Here is a 21,115-nt window from a genome sequence, read left to right on the forward strand (position 1 = left end):
GCTCTCTGTACCAGCAGCCTGCCACAAAACACTAATTCATATGCCACATTAAATCATTCCTCCACATTTAACTAACTCTCTAAATAAGTCAAAAAAAAAAGCTAAGCTGTCAGCACATAAAATTTACCTAAAGACCTCTAAATATAATGGCATGGTACATAAAATCACTCATGTAAACCTATAAAGTGCACAAGATATTTAAATACATCCAAACCACAGAGCATCAGGCAATGGAACAAGCTTTTGCAAGCTTTATCCCCAAAAATCAATCATGAAATTTAAATGCAAAATGGTAGAGATGGCAAAAATAGGAAAAAGGAAAAAATTGGTTAATGCATGAATAATGCATGAAAATAGCAAAAGGGTCAATTACTAGCAAAGCACACAAATCCTCTATGTTTCACAAATTTCTGATTAACACACTAAATGTTGTAAACCTTGGGTTACAATAGCAGAACTGAGGCTGGAGTGACCACTGTGTATGGATCATCTCCAAAGAATGGATAACAAATCTTACTTTCATCATAATATTTAGCCTCTATTTCTGTCACACACTCAATTTTCCGCAGTATGTGAATATTATTTCTTTGAATCCAGGTTAAACGGGAGGGCTGACTGGGAGGGGTTAGAAATGTGATACATTAAAATAAGTTCAGTGAGAATTTAAAGAGATGTTGCATTCGGTCCCACCTAGGCGTTTGTGTGCTGGTTTCAGATGCCGTTGGCTCTATGGATAAGAAGTTAAACGCTTTCGCAAAAACATCTGGCGGCTTTATCGACGCGTGCAGAACTTCAGCGTCTGAACACATGAGAGAAGAACGCCGGGTTTTATTTGACCATTCGCAGCTTTTCTAAGGTATTTATAAATAAGCTGCAAAATCTTTCAGACATGCATGCGTGTTAGTTTGATCTATGTGTTAATGGATTCATGCAGGCAATTTTAAATGAAAACTTGGTTCAAAGTTTAATACACGTATTTGGTTACAGTGTTAAATGCCGTTTGCTTTTTCATATAGCTTTGTGTTATTGCGCATTTTACAATGCAAACAACTTTTTTAGTATACACAGTGAGCATTTGTGTGTCAGGACGCGTTATGAATTCAGTCAGTTATATTTTATTTGGTCGATGTGTGCGTCAGACATTGCCTGAATGTAGTTCGAACGTTGCGCTTTGTTGCGCATGCGCATTTTATTGTTTCATCGATATAAAATATTATATAATGATGAAACAATCTAAATTAATCCTAAATGTTACACCAACAAAAGTAATTTTTCATTATAGAATGTAAAAATAACGCATTATGTTGAAAACGGTGGTCTTGAATTTATTTTGAAGTTCTGGTTTCATAAATTAACCATGGTTTTACTACAGTAACCATAGTTAAACTGTAATATTTGTATGTGATAGACCGATATATTGCAGAGGCCGATATATCTTGAATATATACACACACATATATACATACATACATACATACATACATACATTTATTTATATATATATATATATATATATATATATATATATATATATATTTTTTTTTTTTTAAAGTAAAAATTGATAAAGTGACCAATCATTCACAACAACACTCATTATGTCTTATTATGTAAATTATTAATTATGTAAATATGTTTTATGTACTTTATTAGGGCATATTTATCAATGTTATGCATAACAATTGTTTATGTAGTTTCACCAATTTTCAGTTTGTCTTTTATTTACTTTAATTACATTTGTGTTATACCGGCCAATCGGCCATACAGCTATCTTAATATCGGATATCGGCTATATAAAAAAAGCAAATCGTGCTTTATCGTTAAATAGTATGTTTTATATTATACCTTTTAAATATTATAAATTTCGGACAAACTGCATTCACCATGTTTTTTTTTAGTCATGTGACTGTATGTCCTTTGACCTATGACATAATTAAAACAATCACAGCCATAATGTACATCTGCATTGTTTAACAAGTAAAATTAAATAATGAGGAATAAAGGGCGGTCTGGTTTATATATTTCCGGTATTTTTATTTTATTCATTTTTTTATTTGGCGACTTTTCCATCGAATGCACACTTAAAAATCTAGCAGGAAGTAGTATGTCATCCGGGTACTTTTCGCCAACTGTTTTTTTTTTATATTTAGAATTTGGACATACTACTCGCCTCCCATACTGATTTTTCGCCTACTATGTAGTGTGCAAGTAGCCAGTCTGGATTTATTTGCAATCTGCAGACTGGGATTGCAAACAATATTGAAATATGATTACTACACTTTTACAAAAATACAAACGTTTCCTCTCTCAACAGTTACCTGAAGACCCTCGGACGTCATCATTTAAGATCTCTCCAAAATCCAGTACCTAACAACTATGAGTCGGTTAACCTGTGCATTGCTGCGGGTGATCTCTTTATTGCTGGTAACCCGGGGTATGTTTGCAATGGTTCTATTTAATGCTACTGATCTGGGCGTTCTTCTGGACAAGTACATGGATGATGATGGAGAAGGGGCGGTGCATAAACAGCGAGGCAAGAGGGCCATCACTGCCGGTGACATGCAGGCCATCCTGGACCTTCACAACAAACTCAGGGGACAGGTCGAACCACCAGCTGCAAATATGGAATACATGGTAAGACAGATCGAATCACAAATTAATATGACAAGGGACAGAATGTGAGATTTATAGGTATCAGCACTAAGCATGTACAACAATGTTTTTGTAATTAATAATCTGGGCTGGAGATGAGGTTACTGGAGAGATTCCTGTGGTTTGGTCTGTCTGCCTCTGACAAAAATGCTTAGCCAACAAACCATAGCTGAAGGGTTTGTGAGGCTTTGTATTTGCAAAGAGAAAGTATTTGACAAAAGAGATGAGATGAAGAGCAGTCGAAGAAGCAAAAGAGAGAGAAAATAAAGTATAAGAGAGGATTGAAGGATATGGTAACATAAAATAAGTAGATGGTTAAACATGCTTGCTAATTTTTATTATTTGCATATATTGGGTATCATTATTTTTTTAGTTTAAAAGTTAAAGCACAACAAGTTTTGTAACTGTAAAACACACAGTTCACAAAGTAAACACCACACAGATCCCATAACATGATACATAAAGCACATCTAGGATCACTGTCAAGATGATATTTTGCTAACATGGCCCTTTAGCTAGAAATAAAACAGCAATATATCTGGGTCAGTCAGACAAATACAAATATTACATTTTTCTGAAGGAGTTGCACCTGCATTCTTAGTCACATTGGCTCAGTACCAAACATTTCAAAGCATTTGGCACCTAAAAGATTCAGAATAAATACACATTAGCAGTCCATCCTTGGTAAACTGTCATGAATACTAAAATGTACTAATAGCAAAAATGAACAGAGTTAAAATGTCAAAGCCGCTGTATTTCATATGTTATAAAAATGCAAGGTGATCACTCTTTGTCAAATTAATCACAATTTCCAACAAAACAAAAAAGTTGATGGGTTTTAAACACAGGTCCTCATACAAACTGATTGGAAATTGTAACACAAGACTATTAAAACTTTTTTTTAAACTAGAGAACAAAGTGTACTGGTACCCCCTCAAAAATTGCTTCATGCCAGTCATTCCAAAAATCCTATTTATTACGCAGCCTTTCACAAAGACAAGGGCAGTGATATGAGGGATGCCTTACAGGCTGTTGAATTGGGTGTCAGGAGTCAGTTTGTGTAGCTCAGCAGTGTGCGAGTAATAGGAAGTGTGTGATGGATGTGGAGGCATGGAATGTGATGATCCACTGCTCCGGCTCTCCACAGCCTCTTACAATAACCAATTTTAAAGTCCAAGGTGAGACAAAAACAGCAGATTTCCGGACTGCATTGGGAAAGCAGACCCTCATTTCAACACTCATTCACATACATACATGTTAAGTCTGTTGCTGTACAGCTTCTTATATACTTTTCCTGTAACCCTTTCCAAGCTCCTGAGGGGCTTTTTTGGAATGTGACCAGATGACAAAAAACTTGCAGCTAATGAGGTGTCAAATGAAGTAAACAATGGTGTGTGAAAGGGGTGCGAGCGTCTGCGCTGACGGGTCGTGTTTTCCTTCACAGGACCTGTGTACGTGCAGTGGGGCCTCCCATGCTGAGAACTCTGTGCAAACAGATTGGGTTGACTTTTTTCGGTTTCAGTGTTGGTAAAGGCCACTCAGTGTTAGTAATGTGCAAATCTGCAAATACGTAGAATACACAAAATAGCTCTGGTCATTTGGTCGGCTGAATAATCTATTCGTGGTTATTTTGTTATTCATGGTTGTATCAGTTAGCATTTTCTGTTTTCTTTCCATGGTGTTGGTTTTTTAACCAGTTTTCATCTTCTGCAATCCTCCATTTTATTTTCTTGGCAAATTTTGTTATATTAAGACCCACAAAATATTTAATTTGACAGGAAAATGTTCTCAAAACTATATAACAATATCACTTCACTTTAAGAGCACCATTTCCCGATTCATGATTTTACATTTCCTTTGGTGTGAAAGTGTGTATTAGTACATGTTAACGATATGCAAAAGGTACAAACCTCAAAGTAAACAATGACATGAGTTATCATCTCCAACGTAAATCTCTTTTCTTGGACTACAACAAACACAAGGATTGTAGGTAACAGTTTACTTCCTGGGATTGTTGATGTAGTAAAGACCGACATTATCATAATTCCTCCCGCTTCGGACTCACAGTCTATAAGTTAACTCCTGTTAGCGTTGCATTGTGACCGAATCTTTCAAACATGGTAAGGAGCGTCATATTTCCGGCTGACGTCAGAAGTTTTCAGGCCAATCACAATGTACAGATTAGCTGGCCAATCAGGGACACAGAGCTTTTCAAATCCATGAGTTTTGTACAATATCTGTGCGTTTCAGGAAGAGAGGGAAATCTGGAGCTACTGAAATGCACGGCATGTGGAAAATAATGTGTTTTTTACCTTAAAGGATTAGTTTATTTTCTTTAAAAAAATCCAGATAATTTACTCACCACCATGTCATCCAAAATGTTGAAGTCTTTATTTGTTCGGTCGAGAAGAAATTATGTTTTTTGAGTAAAACATTCCAGGATTTTTCTCATTTTAATGGACTTTAATGGACCCCAACACTTAACAGTTTTAATGCAGTTTCAACCAGAGTATGTGAGCGGTGCGGAGTGGGAGCGGAGCGAGGAGTGGAGTGGCGTAATTTTGCCAGGAGCGAGGAGCGTTTTTTTATGTCGGAGCGTTGTGATTTTCTCTCGCTCCGAAAACGCTCCACTATTGCTCAATTACGAGTCAGGACTCGTCAGACTCCGGACCAAACCACTGTGAAAAAAACGGAGGGGGACTTAAAATGTTTCTTAACATATTTTGCATTCGTTTGCATTTGTATTGTTGTAGTACTTTCACAAACATTTATATACGCGACACTGGGAAACTACAACTCCCATGAGCACTCTGCACCAAGCGCAACGCACAGAGACCGTTTGTTGAGACGCCTGCGCGATCAGCGCACCTTCCAGAGAGCGCGCGAGAGCTGATGGATTTGCGAATGCACAAGAGGACGCAGTCTGAGCGCATACACACTTCGGGAAATATAGAACAATTGCATGAAGTGATTGAAGAGATATAAATTGCGTGCTCACTCTCAGGGCAAGAGCGGAATGAAATTCAGCGCAAGTGCTTGGCACCTGCGACTCGGCAAAAGCTCGTTTTTCTTAAAGTGAATGCAGCATTGGAGATATAGCTTTAATAAAAAATGTGTTCAACCAGCCAGCATTTGTTTTGTTCAGATTCAGAATAGTTCTAGTATTAATATAAAAGTTGGCTTAAAGTGAAGGCAGTAGACTATCTATATTTTTCGTTTGGCTATTTGTCTAAATTAATATTTTAGTTTGTGATTTATTTCTTTTATTTAATATAATGTTTTTCGTTTGATAATTTATTTTATATGAGGTTTTTCATTTAATCATATATTTAATTTCAACACATTTTTTTGTTTTGCTTTGTTTAAAAGTGAGCTAAATGATAGCTTAATTTGTGCTAATATTAGCTATTTCAGTATGTGATGTTCTTCAGTTAATAACTGCGTATAAAATAAAAAATATGTTTAACCAGCCAGCATTTGTTTTGTTCAGATTCAGAATAGTTCTAGTATTAATATAAAAGTTGGCATAAAGTGAAGGCAGTAGCCCTATATTTTTTCGTTTGGCTATTTGTTTAAATTAATATTTCAGTTTGTGATTTCTTTCTTTGATTTAATGTAATGTTTTTCGTTTGATTATTTATTTTATATGAGGTTTTTCATTTAATAATTTATTTAATTTCAACACATTTTTTGTTTTGCTTTGTTTAAAAGTGAGCTAAATAATAGCCTAATTTCGGCTAATATTAGCTACTGTTTCAAATTCCAATAAAGTATATGATGTTCTTCTCTTAGTACTGCACATTCGTTGTTGTTTTTTAAAAAAAAATAAAAATTTGCCGTAGAGCGAAAACGGAGCGATACTTAAGTAAGGACGGCGCGGGGAGTGAGCGAGGAGCGGAAAATTGTATACCCTGAGCGGAGCTTGAGCGGAGTAATTATGAAATGCTTTGAGCGCGGAGCGCAAATTCTTTCCACTCCACTCCGCTCACATACTCTGGTTTCAACGCAGCTTCTAAGGACTCTAAACGATCTCAAACGAGGCATAAGGGTCTTATCTAGCTAAACGATTTTTAGCAAGAAAAATAAAAAATATGCACTTTTAATCCACAAATTCTCTTCTTCCTCTGACTGTGTGACGAGCCAGCGAGACCTCACGTAATAGCATAATGACGTCAAAAGGTCATGGGTTACATATATGAAACACACATTTGCAGACCATTTTAAACAATAAACTGACACAAAGACATTAATTAGTATCATAAAACAACTTCGGAACGGTCCCTTTTTCCACACTTGTAAACACTGGGGCGTTTTCGCATACGTCATACGTGACCTCTTGACGTGATGATGTGAGGTCACGCTGGCTCATTCCACAGCCGGAGGAAGACGAGAATTTGTGCATATTTTTTTTTCTTGCCAAAAATGACAATCGTTTCGCTAGACCATTATGCCTCATTTGGGATCGTTTAGAGTCCTTTGAATCTGCAATTTTTAAGTGTTGGGGTCCATTAAAGTCCATTTAAATAAGAAAAATCCTGGAATGTTTTCCTCAAAAAACATAATTTCTTCTCGACTGAACAAAGAAAGACATCAACATTTTGGATGACATGGTGGTGAGTTAATTATCTGGATTTTTTTAAAGAAAATTGACTAATCCTTTTTAAACCACTCAAACACTGTATTATATCAAATACACAAAATAACGTTTTTTAGCAATGAAATGGGTGCACTTAAAAGGGATAGTTGCACCCAAAAATGAAAATTCTCTCATCATTTACTCCCATTCAACCATGCAGTTACAATCTTGTATAAATGAGTGTGTTTACATGCACAGAATAAGCGGATAACTATCAAAAATCTGCTTATTATAGAAAACTGTTTTCATGCGTTTACATGCAAATCAATAAGCCGGCTATGCAGACAACTGCGTTTACATGGTACTTGGAGAATTATCAGTTTTCTCGCAGGCAGTGACGTCACCACCTATAGTGCATAATAGTCGATCAAAAAGCCAACCGCATATCTGTCTTAAGCTGTTCTGTTGTATCTCTCCTCGTGTCTGCAGAACCTGTAAATGTAACATGAGCTTCTATTTTCACAGTTTCTCTGCCAACTGCTTTAGTCAAGCGGAGACTTTTATGCGTTACCTTGCGCTTACTTCCGCGTGTGACGTTTATCTTTCATACGCTAAGACATGCGCACATGGACAAAACCGTGAGAAAGCCGGTTACGGTGTTTACATGCCACGCGAAATCGGCGTAATGAGCAAAAAACTACCTGTGCCGATCTGTTTTTGCTTACGCCGTTTAGGGGCTTTCCCCGATTAAAGAAAACAGTTTTACGCGTTTACATGACCCCACGTGTTATCAGTTTATTAAGCATAATCGACGTAAGACTGTGCATGTAAACACACTCAATGTCTTTTTTATGATAAACAAGAAGGGAGATATTTTGAGGAATGTTTGTTACCAAACCGATAATGATCCCCATTGACTTTCATGGTAGGAAAAATGAATACTATGGACACCATGTTTTCTTACGCCAGGTAAAGGGCACTTGACTTTAATAGGTAACTGTACAGTAGGTCGTAATAAGCTGCTTGCACAAATGACCTGTAGGGTCGTTTTTAAGGGGTGGACAGGCTCTATGACAGAGGTGTAAAATAAAATTTGAAAGGTCATGTTCTTCCTGATCCCATTTTCAAACTTTAGTTAGTGTGTAATGTTGCTATAATAGCTTAAATAAAACCTGTAAAATGATAAACCTCAAAGTTCGCTGGCAGGCGATATATTTTCTTTAACAGAATTCTCCTTTCAAAGCCTATGTGAACGGCTGGTTTGGACTACAGCCCTCTACTTCCTGCTTTAATGACGTCAGTAGAACAGTTTTTTGACTAAACTCCGCCCACAGGAATACGTCATTCACCAGCTAAGCTAACGGCAAGCTAAGCTGCTATCGAATCACAACGCACTGAACAAACTACACAATCAGAACTCGATACGTATTTCCAAAGGAGGGACTTCATAAAACAAGGAAGACATCAGCCCGTTTTTAGGACAGTAAAAACACAGTATACAGATAAGTAAATTGTGTGAAAAATACCACGTTTTTTTTTACACGTGAAACATGAACACATTTTATTTGCGCACTGTAAACACAATCAAAGCTTTAAAACAACAGGAAGAACGAGACCTTTAACTTCACTTTATACAAAACCACTGTTAGAGAAAGCAGTTACAAGTGACAACTAGACCCCATCTCTCACATACATGACTTAGTGTACCATAATACCTTATGTCATCAGTATTCATGTACTGACTGGATTACTGAATGGAATCTGTGCACTTTTTACATTGATATAGATGCCCCATGACTGCTTTCTTATGGTAACTCTACAGTATAAAGGCTCACTTTGATAGGTTAGCAAACCAACCAGCAGGTTGGCAGGTGCGCACTTCAAGGATTAATCGTTTCTGGGGGCACAGCAGCTATTTTGGGGAACTTATTGAAGCACATTTACCACTGGACTGTGTTTTGGGACTTCCCCGGGGAAGAAATGTAAAATGTATGGGCAGTGACAGGGCAGACAACTCTCATGTCCCACTCAAATGTTCTGGCTCGGTTTTCTCTCCAACCTTGAATTCTGCTTGCTTTCCATTCAAGGTGAAAATGGCATTTTGCTTTAAAGTAAGCAATTCCCCAAATAATTAGAGCTCCATTTGAATGTTTTCATTAAAAAGCAAAATGTGGGGTAGATGGATCAGGGGCACTCAAAGTTGTGAGTGGCCTTGGATAGATTCAGATGATTTTGTTTCCAAGCCAAAACTAGAAACGCAAAGCAGGAACTGCAGTACTGAAATACAAATACAAAGGCATATGGAGAACATTACAGGATCCAAATCCATTGTGCCTTTTAAAATCTGTGCCCAAGACAAATAATCCAAGGTATGGGCCAGAGAGAAGCTGGAAGTACAGACATTATTCTCATGGACCACAACAGCCACTGGCTTGTTTGTTGTCTTTGCATAACTAATCTAATCTAAAAAATACAATTGATTTAAGATTAAAAAGTGTTGTTTTTATAATGCTTTACACATTCCCATGTGAACCTCATTCTAATCTCTTTAAGGTGTGGGATGCTGAACTGGAGCGGAGTGCTGAGGAATGGGCTGAAACATGTCTGTGGGAACATGGTCCAGCTGGGCTGCTGCCTCAAATTGGCCAGAATCTAGGAGTTCACTGGGGAAGGTCTGAATATGCATATTTTTTTAGCAACGTGAGCACGGTAGCATTTATTCTAGTGAAAGACTGATATATTGCAGTGGCCGATATTTGGACTCTGATATGCATCTTACTTATAAAAGTATCTTCATAAATATTATGCACAATAAATGTTTATTTAGTTACACCAATATTCTAGTGTAATTACTAGGGATGCACCAATAGGATTTTTTTTTAGACCGATTTAAACTGACAACTTCTGGCCGATGCCGATATCAAACACTTGTATACAATACTATACAGTTGGTCTATTAGCTAGTTTATTTCTGCATCAAATTATTTTTACTGAACATGGATTGGATCTAATTAACATTTAACTTACCAACATAATAAGAGAGGCACAAATTAAGCTAAAAAAATAAAATAAGACAGCATGACAACCTTCAAAGGTGGTTTTTGCTATTCAGCATTTATTTTATTAACAACATTAACTCATTTTTTACATATAATGGATTTCTTTATGCAGTTAATTAATAAACAATCGGTATCGGCCTTTCTCGTGCTATTGCCGATATGCCGATGGTTTCAAATTCATCAAAAATCGGCCGATAAATATCGGCGGCCGATACATCGGTGCATCACTAGTAATTACATTTGTGTTATATCAGCTGTATATTGGCCAGTCAGCCACAATGTTGTCTCAATGTCAGTATTTGCATTGGACATAAAAAAGCAAATACCGGTTCACCACTATATTTACTCTATATAAAACAATGCAGTTCAAGCTACATTTTACACACTATCAGTAATGATGTATTTGAATGTTTACCACAGGTATCGGCCGCCTACTTCTCATGTACAGTCGTGGTATGATGAGGTCAAAGACTACTCTTTCCCATATGAATGTAGCTCAAACTGTCCTTTTCAGTGCAGTGGTCCAGTCTGTACTCACTACACTCAGGTAGTTGTAATGAATTTATGCATGTATGTATATATATATATAGCACTTAAAATATTGACCCCAATACTATTTCCCAGAGGTAGCGTATTAAATAAAATTGGTCCCAAGATAGAGCTTTGGAGGACCTCACAAGTTTTAGCTAAGCAGTGACCCCCAAATGAAAGCAAAATATTTCTACTGAAAACACATTTTAATATCTGCCCATAAGTCCAATTGTTTAGTTTTTAATTGTTGTGATGTTGTGGTCAGCTGTATCCAAATCTGTACTACATTTAAAAGTGCAAGGCTTGAAATCCCTGAGGGAACTTGTGTGGGAAAATATTTACAATTTAGGTTAAGAAGAAAATATAAAGACTTATAATACTTAAAATATAAAGTTCTTATACTGACTTATTAATGAAGGCAATAAGAACTAGATCAAAGCAGAATTTGTGTATTTTATGTGTTTTTGATATTACAGATCACTATAGAAATGCATAGATTCCTTGAAAGTATAGTTGACTGACTACTGTGCATTTTAACTGATTTCAGCTTGTTTGGGCAACCAGTAGTCGTATTGGCTGCGCGATCAATGTGTGTTACAACATGAACGTGTGGGGTCAGATCTGGGCAAAGGCTGTTTATCTCGTGTGCAACTACTCCCCAAAGTGAGTTATTTATGATTTATTATTCATATTCTTAATGTATTTTTAAATACTGCACTCTGTCATATGCCCTGTGATAAGGGACAAACTCTTTAATGTTGTTTTTCTGCCTGTGTTGTCCTGTGAAGAGGTAACTGGTGGGGTTACGCTCCATATAAACGTGGCCCCCCTTGCTCCGCCTGCCCACCCAGCTATGGTGGAGTGTGCAAAGAAAATCTCTGTTATAAAGGTTTGTTTATTTAAACCCGACGATTCCACTGTTGTAACTGTAATTTTACAAGATACCGTACTCCTTGCATTTATTGTGTTTAATCAGTCATTTACTGTATGGACTGCTTGAAGAATAACATCAGTTTTTGCAAGGTACAATATAAACTTGCTCCAGGCAAAACTGATGCCTGGTTTTCATCAGTAACAAGACTTCTCATTTTCCTGTTTCACGTTCAGGTGATGAAACAAATAGACAAAGCCCACGTGAAGAAACAGAGGAAAGAAATTCTGTTGAACCGGAGGCCCCTCACAGCCCTAGACCCCGTTCACGGGCCCCAAATCCAACCAGACAGCCAAATACAGTTGTGAGCAAAGAACAGATGTGTAAGCTGTGGTTTTCTGATTAGACCTTTCGTCTCGATGGGGGAACTACTTTCTAAAATAATAGCAGTAATTTATTTTTTTAATTTTTCTTTTCATCTAATTTTCCGAAAATGCCTGCAGCCAATTGCATTTGTGTTGTGGATAAAAGTGCCCGTTCTGTTTCTTTCAGATTGTTTTGATGTTCAGCAGGCACAGATCTGTCATTTTCACTATGCTGTGTGTGAATTTTTTTTTTCAAACATATTTAATGTCGCAAGTCACTTTGTGCAGCAGGCAGTTTTTTGTTCTCATAATGGCGATATCCCTGCTGTGCGTGTTTGCTTTGGGGACCATGAATGCTTGTGGGTTTTAAATTGCTTCCTTTGCTGAAAAGAGGTTTGGACCGAACACTGAGATCTCATGCTGTTGGCCACCATAAGCTCCTGCTGGAATTCCTCAGCTTGCTTTTACAGAATTGCAGGCACAGAGCAGCGTAATACCAGCGTGGTCCTTTCCGTAGCCCCGCTAAACTATACAGTATGTATAAACACTGTTACAAATGATCTTGCTAACTCAACCACCTGTGTCCCTTTGGGGTTTGTATTGCAGCCCAGGTTGTGACGTGCGACACAAAGCTTAGAGACCAGTGCAAGGGTACCACATGTAATAGGTGGGATGAAATTTTTTATTTTAAAATCATAAACAATAAAATTATATATGCAGTATATATATAATTTGAAGGAAAACACCACCATTTTTCAATATTTTACTATGTTCTTACCCCAACTAAGACAAATTAATACATAGTAGGGCTGTCACTTTTGAGAAAAATCAAATTCGAAAGGATTTTAAATATCATGCAATGTATCCGAATATATTCTAATATCTAGGCACCACCCCATGAAATTATCTTCATACATGCTAATTTCATAATGCGAACGTATTGTTAACTGTATTAGAAGAGGGAGACGTACCGTCTTTCTCCTGTTACTGTCTTATCTATAATGAGCAGAGATCATCCATATATTCATTCAACCACACAGTCAATGGAGACTCCATCTCAGCAGCCATTAGTGCTGTGTGAGTTTTATTTCGAGTGCTGGAAACATGACATCTAAGTTGTTTACTCGCGCCTGTAACTAAAAGTTACCTCCAGACAGACAGTGTAACGCGATCGACATCCAAACGCACACACAAACACACGATGCCTCATATTTGACACGCTTTGTGCTATCTTTATAAAAGATGCGATTGCAAACATCACATCTAAATGTTTACTCACGCCTGTAAATAAAGTTATCTCCAGACGCGAGTGTGTGTGCTCCGTCAGAAAGTGTGACGCGATCGACGGCCAAACGCACACACAAACACACAATGCCTCATATTTGACGTGCTTTGTGATATTCTTATAAAAGATGCGATTGCAAACATCACACCTACTTGTTTACTCGCGCCTGTAACAAGTTATCTCCAGACGCTAATGTTTTCTTTGTGCTTCCGTCAGACAGTGTGATGCGATCGACGGCCAAATGCACTCACAAACACACAATGCCTCATATTTGACACACTTTGTATTAAGACGCATCTAAACACATCTAAAACCTTGTTTATTGGCATATATCTCTGCACAGTAAGTTTATTTAACGCAGGATCACGCATGGGAAGGCATTTCTTTTGTGTTGCTTTCACAAACAAACACATAACAATAATGGCGTCATCTTACATGCCTGCCTAAAGGCTCATTATGCAGCTCATTATGCAAGTCTTTTGTTTCCTAAGCTGTCAATCACAGATTATTCAAGAGCTTCCAGCCTCCTTGCATATTGCCTTCCTAACCAAAAAGTGACTTTAAAATTGTAAATCAATCTATTGTTTTATGTGAATGAGTAGGGAGAATGATTTTCACATAATTTGAAAAAAAAACTAAACTACAAGATCCTGTATTGAAAAGTCTTGGTAAAACATGTTAAGAATGAGTAGTTACACGAGTAAGTATGGTGGCACAAAATAAAACTTTTGTTTGGAACAATAGGAATGAATGGAGCCAGGCTAAATGCTAACACATTCAAGAAGCGCTGCACAAAGATTAATAGTGCACGCATTGAAAAAAGATAGGTATGTATTAATTCATCTAAGTTGAGGTAAGACACAGTAAAATATTGAAAAATGGTGGTGTTTTCCTTTAAAAAATACAGAAGATACTATATTATATCTTTTTTTATATCTCTGTAAAGGTACGAGTGTCCTGCTGGTTGTTTAGACAGCATTACAAAAGTGGTTGGAACGGTGTATTATGACATGGTAAGAAGCTTGAATACCTTGTGGCTTACCGTGGTGTTTCTGTAGCTCAGCTGGTAAAGCAATGGGTTAACATTACCAAGGTCATGGATTTGATCCCCAGAGATCCCTTAAATCACTTTTAAGTTGCTATGAAATGTCTACCTAATACATATAGTAGATGTAAATGAAGTATTAATTTCAATTGATCGTGTTTCTTCATAATGCAAATATTGTTTCCTTTAGCAATCCAGTATTTGCCGGGCTGGCATTCATTATGGTGTCATTGACAACGATGGAGGTTGGATGGATGTCACGAGACATGGCAGAAAGGAGTATTTCATCAAATCAAACAAAAATGGAGTTCAGTCTCTTGGGTAAACAACCTATTACCTAGAGAGTGGCTTTCATGTACATTAGTGACAACTCTATCTTAACGTAATGAAAATGTTACAGGAAGTACCAGAGTGCCAATGCTTTCACAGTATCAAAAGTGACAGGTAATTTTTTTAATGCAATTTTTTCTATTTAGACATACACATACTGTATACCTTTGATATTAATATAATTTTTTTCTATTTTGGTGTAGTGAAAGTTATTACATGTGCGACTACAGTTTCTGTGCTATGCCCTTACCAAAGGCCTGCAAGTCACTGTCCAAGGTACATTTATGTGCTAGAAGGTTATACCATTTTTTACATAATTTATTAATACATAATTTTTCCATAGCACTTCTGCTTTGTTCCAGCTGTGTTGTAATAAAACTAGTCAGCAGCATTTGCAGCTCATAAAGTACAGTTTTTCAAAGTCAAAGATATAATGAAAGGCCTTTATTTTATTCCAAAACAGGATTTACTGTCCCTCAAATTGCAAGGAAGAAAATCCCCACCATTCCCGTGTCATCGGTACCAACTATTATTCAGATGTAAGCTTTTTGATCTTCCACACTGACCTTGAAGCAAAAATCTCGCTGTCCAATCAAAAACTATAACTTGTTTTACAGAAATCTAGTATATGCAATGCAGCAATTCACGCTGGGGTCATAAACAACGAGTCGGGGGGATACATCGACGTGATGCCCTTGGACAACAGACAGCTGTACATTTCCTCATACCAGAATGGCATATTGTCAGAAAGGTATGCTTAGTTGTGTTCCTATGCTATTTTAAATCACTGGTGCTGCCATCATGTACCTGTAGGACCCTCATCAGGGTTTATCCCCAAATTGGTCTATGTGGACCCTGTGGAAGGCAGAGTATGGGGTAGCCTGTCCTTCATAAGCTTCTAAAATCACTGAGAAAGCTGATTATTATTGAGCTGTACCAGTCCAACTGTGGTGCCAAAGATTTAAAGTCACTAAGTTTGTGTTATATTATTTAGTGAATGAGAGTAAGTACAGTTTTGCTGGTTTACAATTATATATACAGTTAAAACATAAAGTAAGCATACACATCAGCAGAATAGATTTCTTATAATATAATAATATATCCACGTTCATTAAAGAAGCATTTTAGAAAATGCAGTTTATTAATTGCTTAAGGGTCGGGCAACATGGCTTGTTTAACTTCTGTTTTCTTTTGCAGCCTGCAAAATCCAGCTGGAGGAAAGACATTCAGAGTATTCGCAGCTATATGAGTGTGAGCTAAAACTGTGTTCACTCATCAAGTCAGTCCATCAAGTCTGTTTATTATGTTGTCACAAACGCCTTATATATTCAGCTCAGTCACACAAAATTGCATACCTATAGTAACATATTTTTTTATTCTTTTTCGTGATCGTATCACGAATTTCTGTTTATGTGTCATCGTCACGTATTGGTTACTCAACTGCTTTGTCCTTATTTCTTACCATTGTCGCTTCGGTTTAGGGTTAGATTTACATAAAATGACATCCTTACCCAAACCCAACTCTAACCCTAATGCCAGACGACAATGGATTAAAAATCAGAAAAAAAAAAATGTATAAACCAATATTTAAAGTAACACCCTAACGCAAACACCAAAACTAAACCGAAGCGAAAATGGTTTGAAAATAGGATAAAGCAGTTGAGTAACCAATACGTGACAATGACACATAAACAGAAATTCGTGATGCGATCACGAAAAAAATGTGGAAATTCGTGACAGTATCACGAAAAATAATTGTGAGTACATAATTTTGTGAGACTGGGTAGCAGCATATATTTCCTGTCACACAAATGTTAAAAGTATTTGCGGCATATGGAGAGTTTTTGCTTTGCATAAAGCTCGTAGGAGTTTTTTTGTGCTTGTAACCAATCTATATTTTGGGGAATATGGTATTTGTACTGCTGAGAAAAGCACTCCAAGCCATTTTAATCTTTGTTATTGTCATATACATTTACTATACAGATATTACTTAATGTGGACTCTTTTAAAAACGTTTATCCGTTTATTGTTTTTCATATTTATTTTTATAGTTTTAAGGCAACAAAAGGACTGCTGATAAAATTATGTTAATATTTGAGTTTTTGCAAATTATTTTAATTGTGGAAAATAACCCTGCAGGGCAGGAAATGACATTGTAAATGTCCAATAGGTTGTATTAAATATGGGGTGCTTAATTGTACTGTATTTTTGTTTATAAAATAACAGTTGTAATGTCAAATAGTTTCGTAGGTTTGATAAAACAAACATCTACTTTACAAAAAATAACACAATTAGAGGTGCTTTTCATTTGTACATTATTTAATATACACATTTTCTTAATGTATACATACAGTACTGTATGATTGTATTTTGCCTACCTCACTCTGTCTAATAAACCTTTTACAATAAATGTAAGTAATCAGTTTGTTTCTAATTCAAAATATAGAGTTTTAGGCCCATATGACTTTGTTTTAAACTATGTTTCAAAAATCCTTCAAATGGGACAATTTACCAAAGAAATTATTGAGGCCATCTGTCTGTAATGAAAACCAGATGGAATAATTTTCAGTGTTTACTGTTCGCTCACCCTCAGGGTAACAGCTAAAGCAATTCCCTTACGCATTATAGAATCACTTATTAAGAAACAAACCTTTGCATTACATTCATGCATTTATAGACACAGCCTAAACAGGACACAGTGAATGTCTTCCAATTAAGAAGTATGAGCAAATAAGCCCAAACTACTCCACCAGAAGGTCAATGGCATTCTTAAAACACATGCAGTTTCTGGCATTTTATTTCAATTAGCTAAAAGAGTTAACGCTTTACATTTTCTTTCACCTATTTTGAGGATTTTTGTCCCATTTTCATGTTCCATAGAAAGCCAGCATTTAAGTCAGAAGCATTAGTCTCCATGCAATTTCTGGATGGATGCCTACAGTTCAAAAACACACCTCTGGTTTAATTAACAACCAGCAAGCTGACATCATAACAAAACATTTTGCTTTGACAGAATAATGCAGGGCGACTACAGCTCCCACAATGACGTATGCTTATAATATAAAGTGCTGTAAAGACACGATAGCTATAGCTTATTGCGTGCTTTTGGAAGTCAATTAGGCTATTTGAAGCAAAAAAGTAAGATAATAAATTATTAATGTTATAAATGATTATTAAAATGTACAAAATAGTCTAGTGAATATATAGAACATGATTGTATACTTAGACTTTTTGGTTACACTTTATTTTGATAGTCCACTTTAGACATTCTACTAACTATAAATAACTTTGCAACTACATGTCAACTAACTTTCAATAATTTGCAACTATACGTCAACTAACTGTCATTAGTGTATTAGTAGACTGTAAGGGTTGGGGTTAGGGAAGAGGTTTGGGTTAGTGGAATAAGTTGACATGCACCTGCAAAGATACTTATAGACAGTTGAATGTCTGTTGAGATTTCATCACAATAAAGTGTTAGTAGATATTAAGCAGACATTCTACTAATTCTCTAAAGATTGGTAGTTGATAAGTAGTTGCAAAGTTACTTATAGTTAGTAAAATGTCTAAAGTGGACTATCGAAATAAAGTGTTACCGACTTTTTTAAGCTATAAAACACCAAAAATAACATTGTGGACATGTACAAAAGCGGCATTCCTTTAAATCATGTAAGTTGGCCTTGATGGGTCTCAGCTAAATGGGAAGGTGTCTATAATACTTGTCATTTACATGTCAACTATATACTGTAATTTTGCTTGACAATTTATTTTATCTTTAGAGGTGTTGAGAACGCAATTGTCCCACTTACTGTATGTTTATCTTAATATTGTTTTGCCAAAAAAAATTATTTCTATAAGAAAAAACACAGAAAAATCTATTTTCTCCTCGACATTAAAGAATTAAAAATAAAATGGAGAGCAAATGGAAACTTGCGTAGGTCTCTTGTAGAGACAAATATTTGACTCTAAAAGACTCAGAAATCTCAAAAATGTCTCCATAAAGCTTAAATGGAGCTTATATGTCACAAACTGAGCTCAGATTTACAGAGTCTGCAATCTCAATCTCAAAAGTGCTCAAACATTTCTCATCAAATTTTCCCAAATCCAAATTATTTCACCAATCTACATTAATTTAAAGCCCTCCAACCTAAAAAATGCACTTCTAAATCTGTTTCTCAGAAAATGAGTCGCCAGTATGTGTGCAGAAACATCCTGTTATTATACAAATCTATTATTTTTTGTGTAATCTCCTTTAACCTCTTGAAAAGCACCCCCACACTGGCCCAAACCATGAAAATACCTTTCACTAAAAGGGTTGGGCCCGGTTCCCCAAAACGTTCTTATCGCTAAGTAGTTCTTAACCTATTCCTTAACCTCTCTCTTAACTCTATGGCACGATTCCCAAAACGTTCGTACGCTAAGTATACACTGTAAAAAGATTCCGTAGAATCCGCAGCGCAGTACAAGTAAAACTATGGTATGCTGACAATGATTTTATGTTGTGGACATTTTTAAGACTTATAATAAAATATGTTTGCAATGGATACAGGACTATTTCTGCAGTTGACTTTATTTGGTATCAGAACTAATGAATCAAAGACGGCGCCGGTGTTTGTTCCTCATTGAAGTCTGTTCCCTCTATGTTTATAGCGTTTTCATCACGTTACATTTATAATTTATTTAGAAAGATTAAAGATTTCAATTGGTTATACTAAAAAGCAATAATATTATGTATTCTATTATACAATTTATTAAATATTTCATATTTGACAGTTTTATGTCTTTTATAGCCTGTCTTTTTCTTTTCTTTTTTCTCTACTGTTTGTTTTAAAACTGTTAAGTTTCCAAACATAATAAATATATATTATACATATAATATGATTCATACCGTAAAAATAATTGACTTACAATCAAGAACAGTCAAGATACATTACATAAATGTACACATATACATCTCAGTAGCCATTAAAACTTTCAATGCATATAAAGAATAAACGTATAATGTGATAAAAATGCTATAAAAACACTACACTAAAGGGAAACATAGGGGGAACAGACTTCCACACAACACCGGCCGCGTAACTGTTTAGTCCATGGCAATTTTTTTATTCGTCAACCCTTAAACCTTCCAAGAAAAAAATCACCTTCCAAGACAACTCATTATGGAGCTGCTAGATCTTCTCAGACCATATTCTCTATCTAACTAGGTTGCTTTTTATTGAAAACATTAATGGTAAGCAATACCAAATTAGACAGAAATACTGCAGCTGCTTGCCAATCAATTCTGATTGTTAAGTACCTTAACATTTGTATAAAAGTGTATTACATATTTGTTTAAAGTCAAAACCCATGTCAAGAAGCCGCACAAGTGGCACAACGGGATAAGGAGGGTGGATAAATAGCGAGGGATACCCAGCCGGTTCGTCTACCCTGACAATTTGATCATTAATAGTCTATATTTTACGGATAACTTAAACTATGTTAAAATAAATGTGACTGGAATAATTTGAGTAATGTTCCATTTGTATATAATGTGTTGTCTTTCTTAACGTCGTAATGCACCTTCGTGTGAAGTGGAAAATCGATACCTGAGTGATCGATCGCAAATAATTCAGCACCTTCACTTGGGACAGCGCCATTGCACGTCGAACTTAGAGGCAGCGTGTTAAGAAGCTTCCTAAGAGACACTTCGGGGAACACACTTAGGAACATCAACAACTTTTGTAAGATAAAAAAGATCTTTTTGAGTCTTCTTACTAGCTAAGAGTGAACGTTATCGGAGAACCGGGCCTTGTTTTTCTAAACCATTTAGAGTATAAGCATAACTAAAGAAGATACTTTGAGCTTCATTTTCCATGTTTCAAAATTATTTTAAGTTAAAAATTAAAAAAGTTAGAGAGGCTGAAGTACATTGTAATAATTTTTATTGCATAACATCTTTTTTAATACTAAAAATCTTAATGATAAATATGTGTGTGTAACTTAAAAATGCAATGATGCCAAGGTCATAAGTCTAAAGAAGTTATGGGACCAAATTTTTCAAACACGACCTGTGACATTTACATGCATACACATTTGTTCTTATTATTATTTATCCTTATGTAAGTGTATAAAATGCAGTTTCCACAAAAATAAAACGAAAATAAAATGTCACACAAAGATGATTGAATTCATTATCTAATTGGCTACATGTTCTATCTATCATTATTTCCATGAAATCATTGAAGGAACGAGTGAGTCAGATGACGTCACCATATTTGACAGCGCTGTTTGGAAATGATGTATTATACTCCCGCCTACTATGTAAAACAAAGTTTGAACGCGGGTTTGAACGCGAGTGTTATGACGTAAACAGTCCTCAGATTGTATATTATATTCTAATATAATATACTGTACAAGACGTT

General features: G+C 35.9%; 1 protein-coding gene across 1 annotated transcript; it reads left to right on the forward strand.

Annotated features, from left to right (window-relative positions):
* Nucleotides 1–667: 667 nt before the first annotated feature.
* On the forward strand, nucleotides 668–17,103 carry crispld1a (cysteine-rich secretory protein LCCL domain containing 1a). Its single transcript, XM_065295037.1, has 15 exons — nucleotides 668–856; nucleotides 2,312–2,631; nucleotides 9,779–9,897; nucleotides 10,705–10,831; nucleotides 11,363–11,478; nucleotides 11,604–11,704; nucleotides 11,923–12,069; nucleotides 12,658–12,718; nucleotides 14,283–14,349; nucleotides 14,572–14,702; nucleotides 14,782–14,825; nucleotides 14,915–14,987; nucleotides 15,175–15,250; nucleotides 15,329–15,462; nucleotides 15,909–17,103. Exons 2-15 carry the CDS (start codon nucleotides 2,374–2,376, stop codon nucleotides 15,958–15,960), a joined length of 1,506 nt encoding a protein of 501 aa, XP_065151109.1. The 5' UTR covers nucleotides 668–856; nucleotides 2,312–2,373; the 3' UTR covers nucleotides 15,961–17,103.
* The last annotated feature ends 4,012 nt before the right edge of the window (nucleotides 17,104–21,115 follow it).

Source organism: Paramisgurnus dabryanus, chromosome 22, assembly GCF_030506205.2.
Source record: "Paramisgurnus dabryanus chromosome 22, PD_genome_1.1, whole genome shotgun sequence".
Lineage (NCBI taxonomy): Eukaryota > Metazoa > Chordata > Actinopteri > Cypriniformes > Cobitidae > Paramisgurnus > Paramisgurnus dabryanus.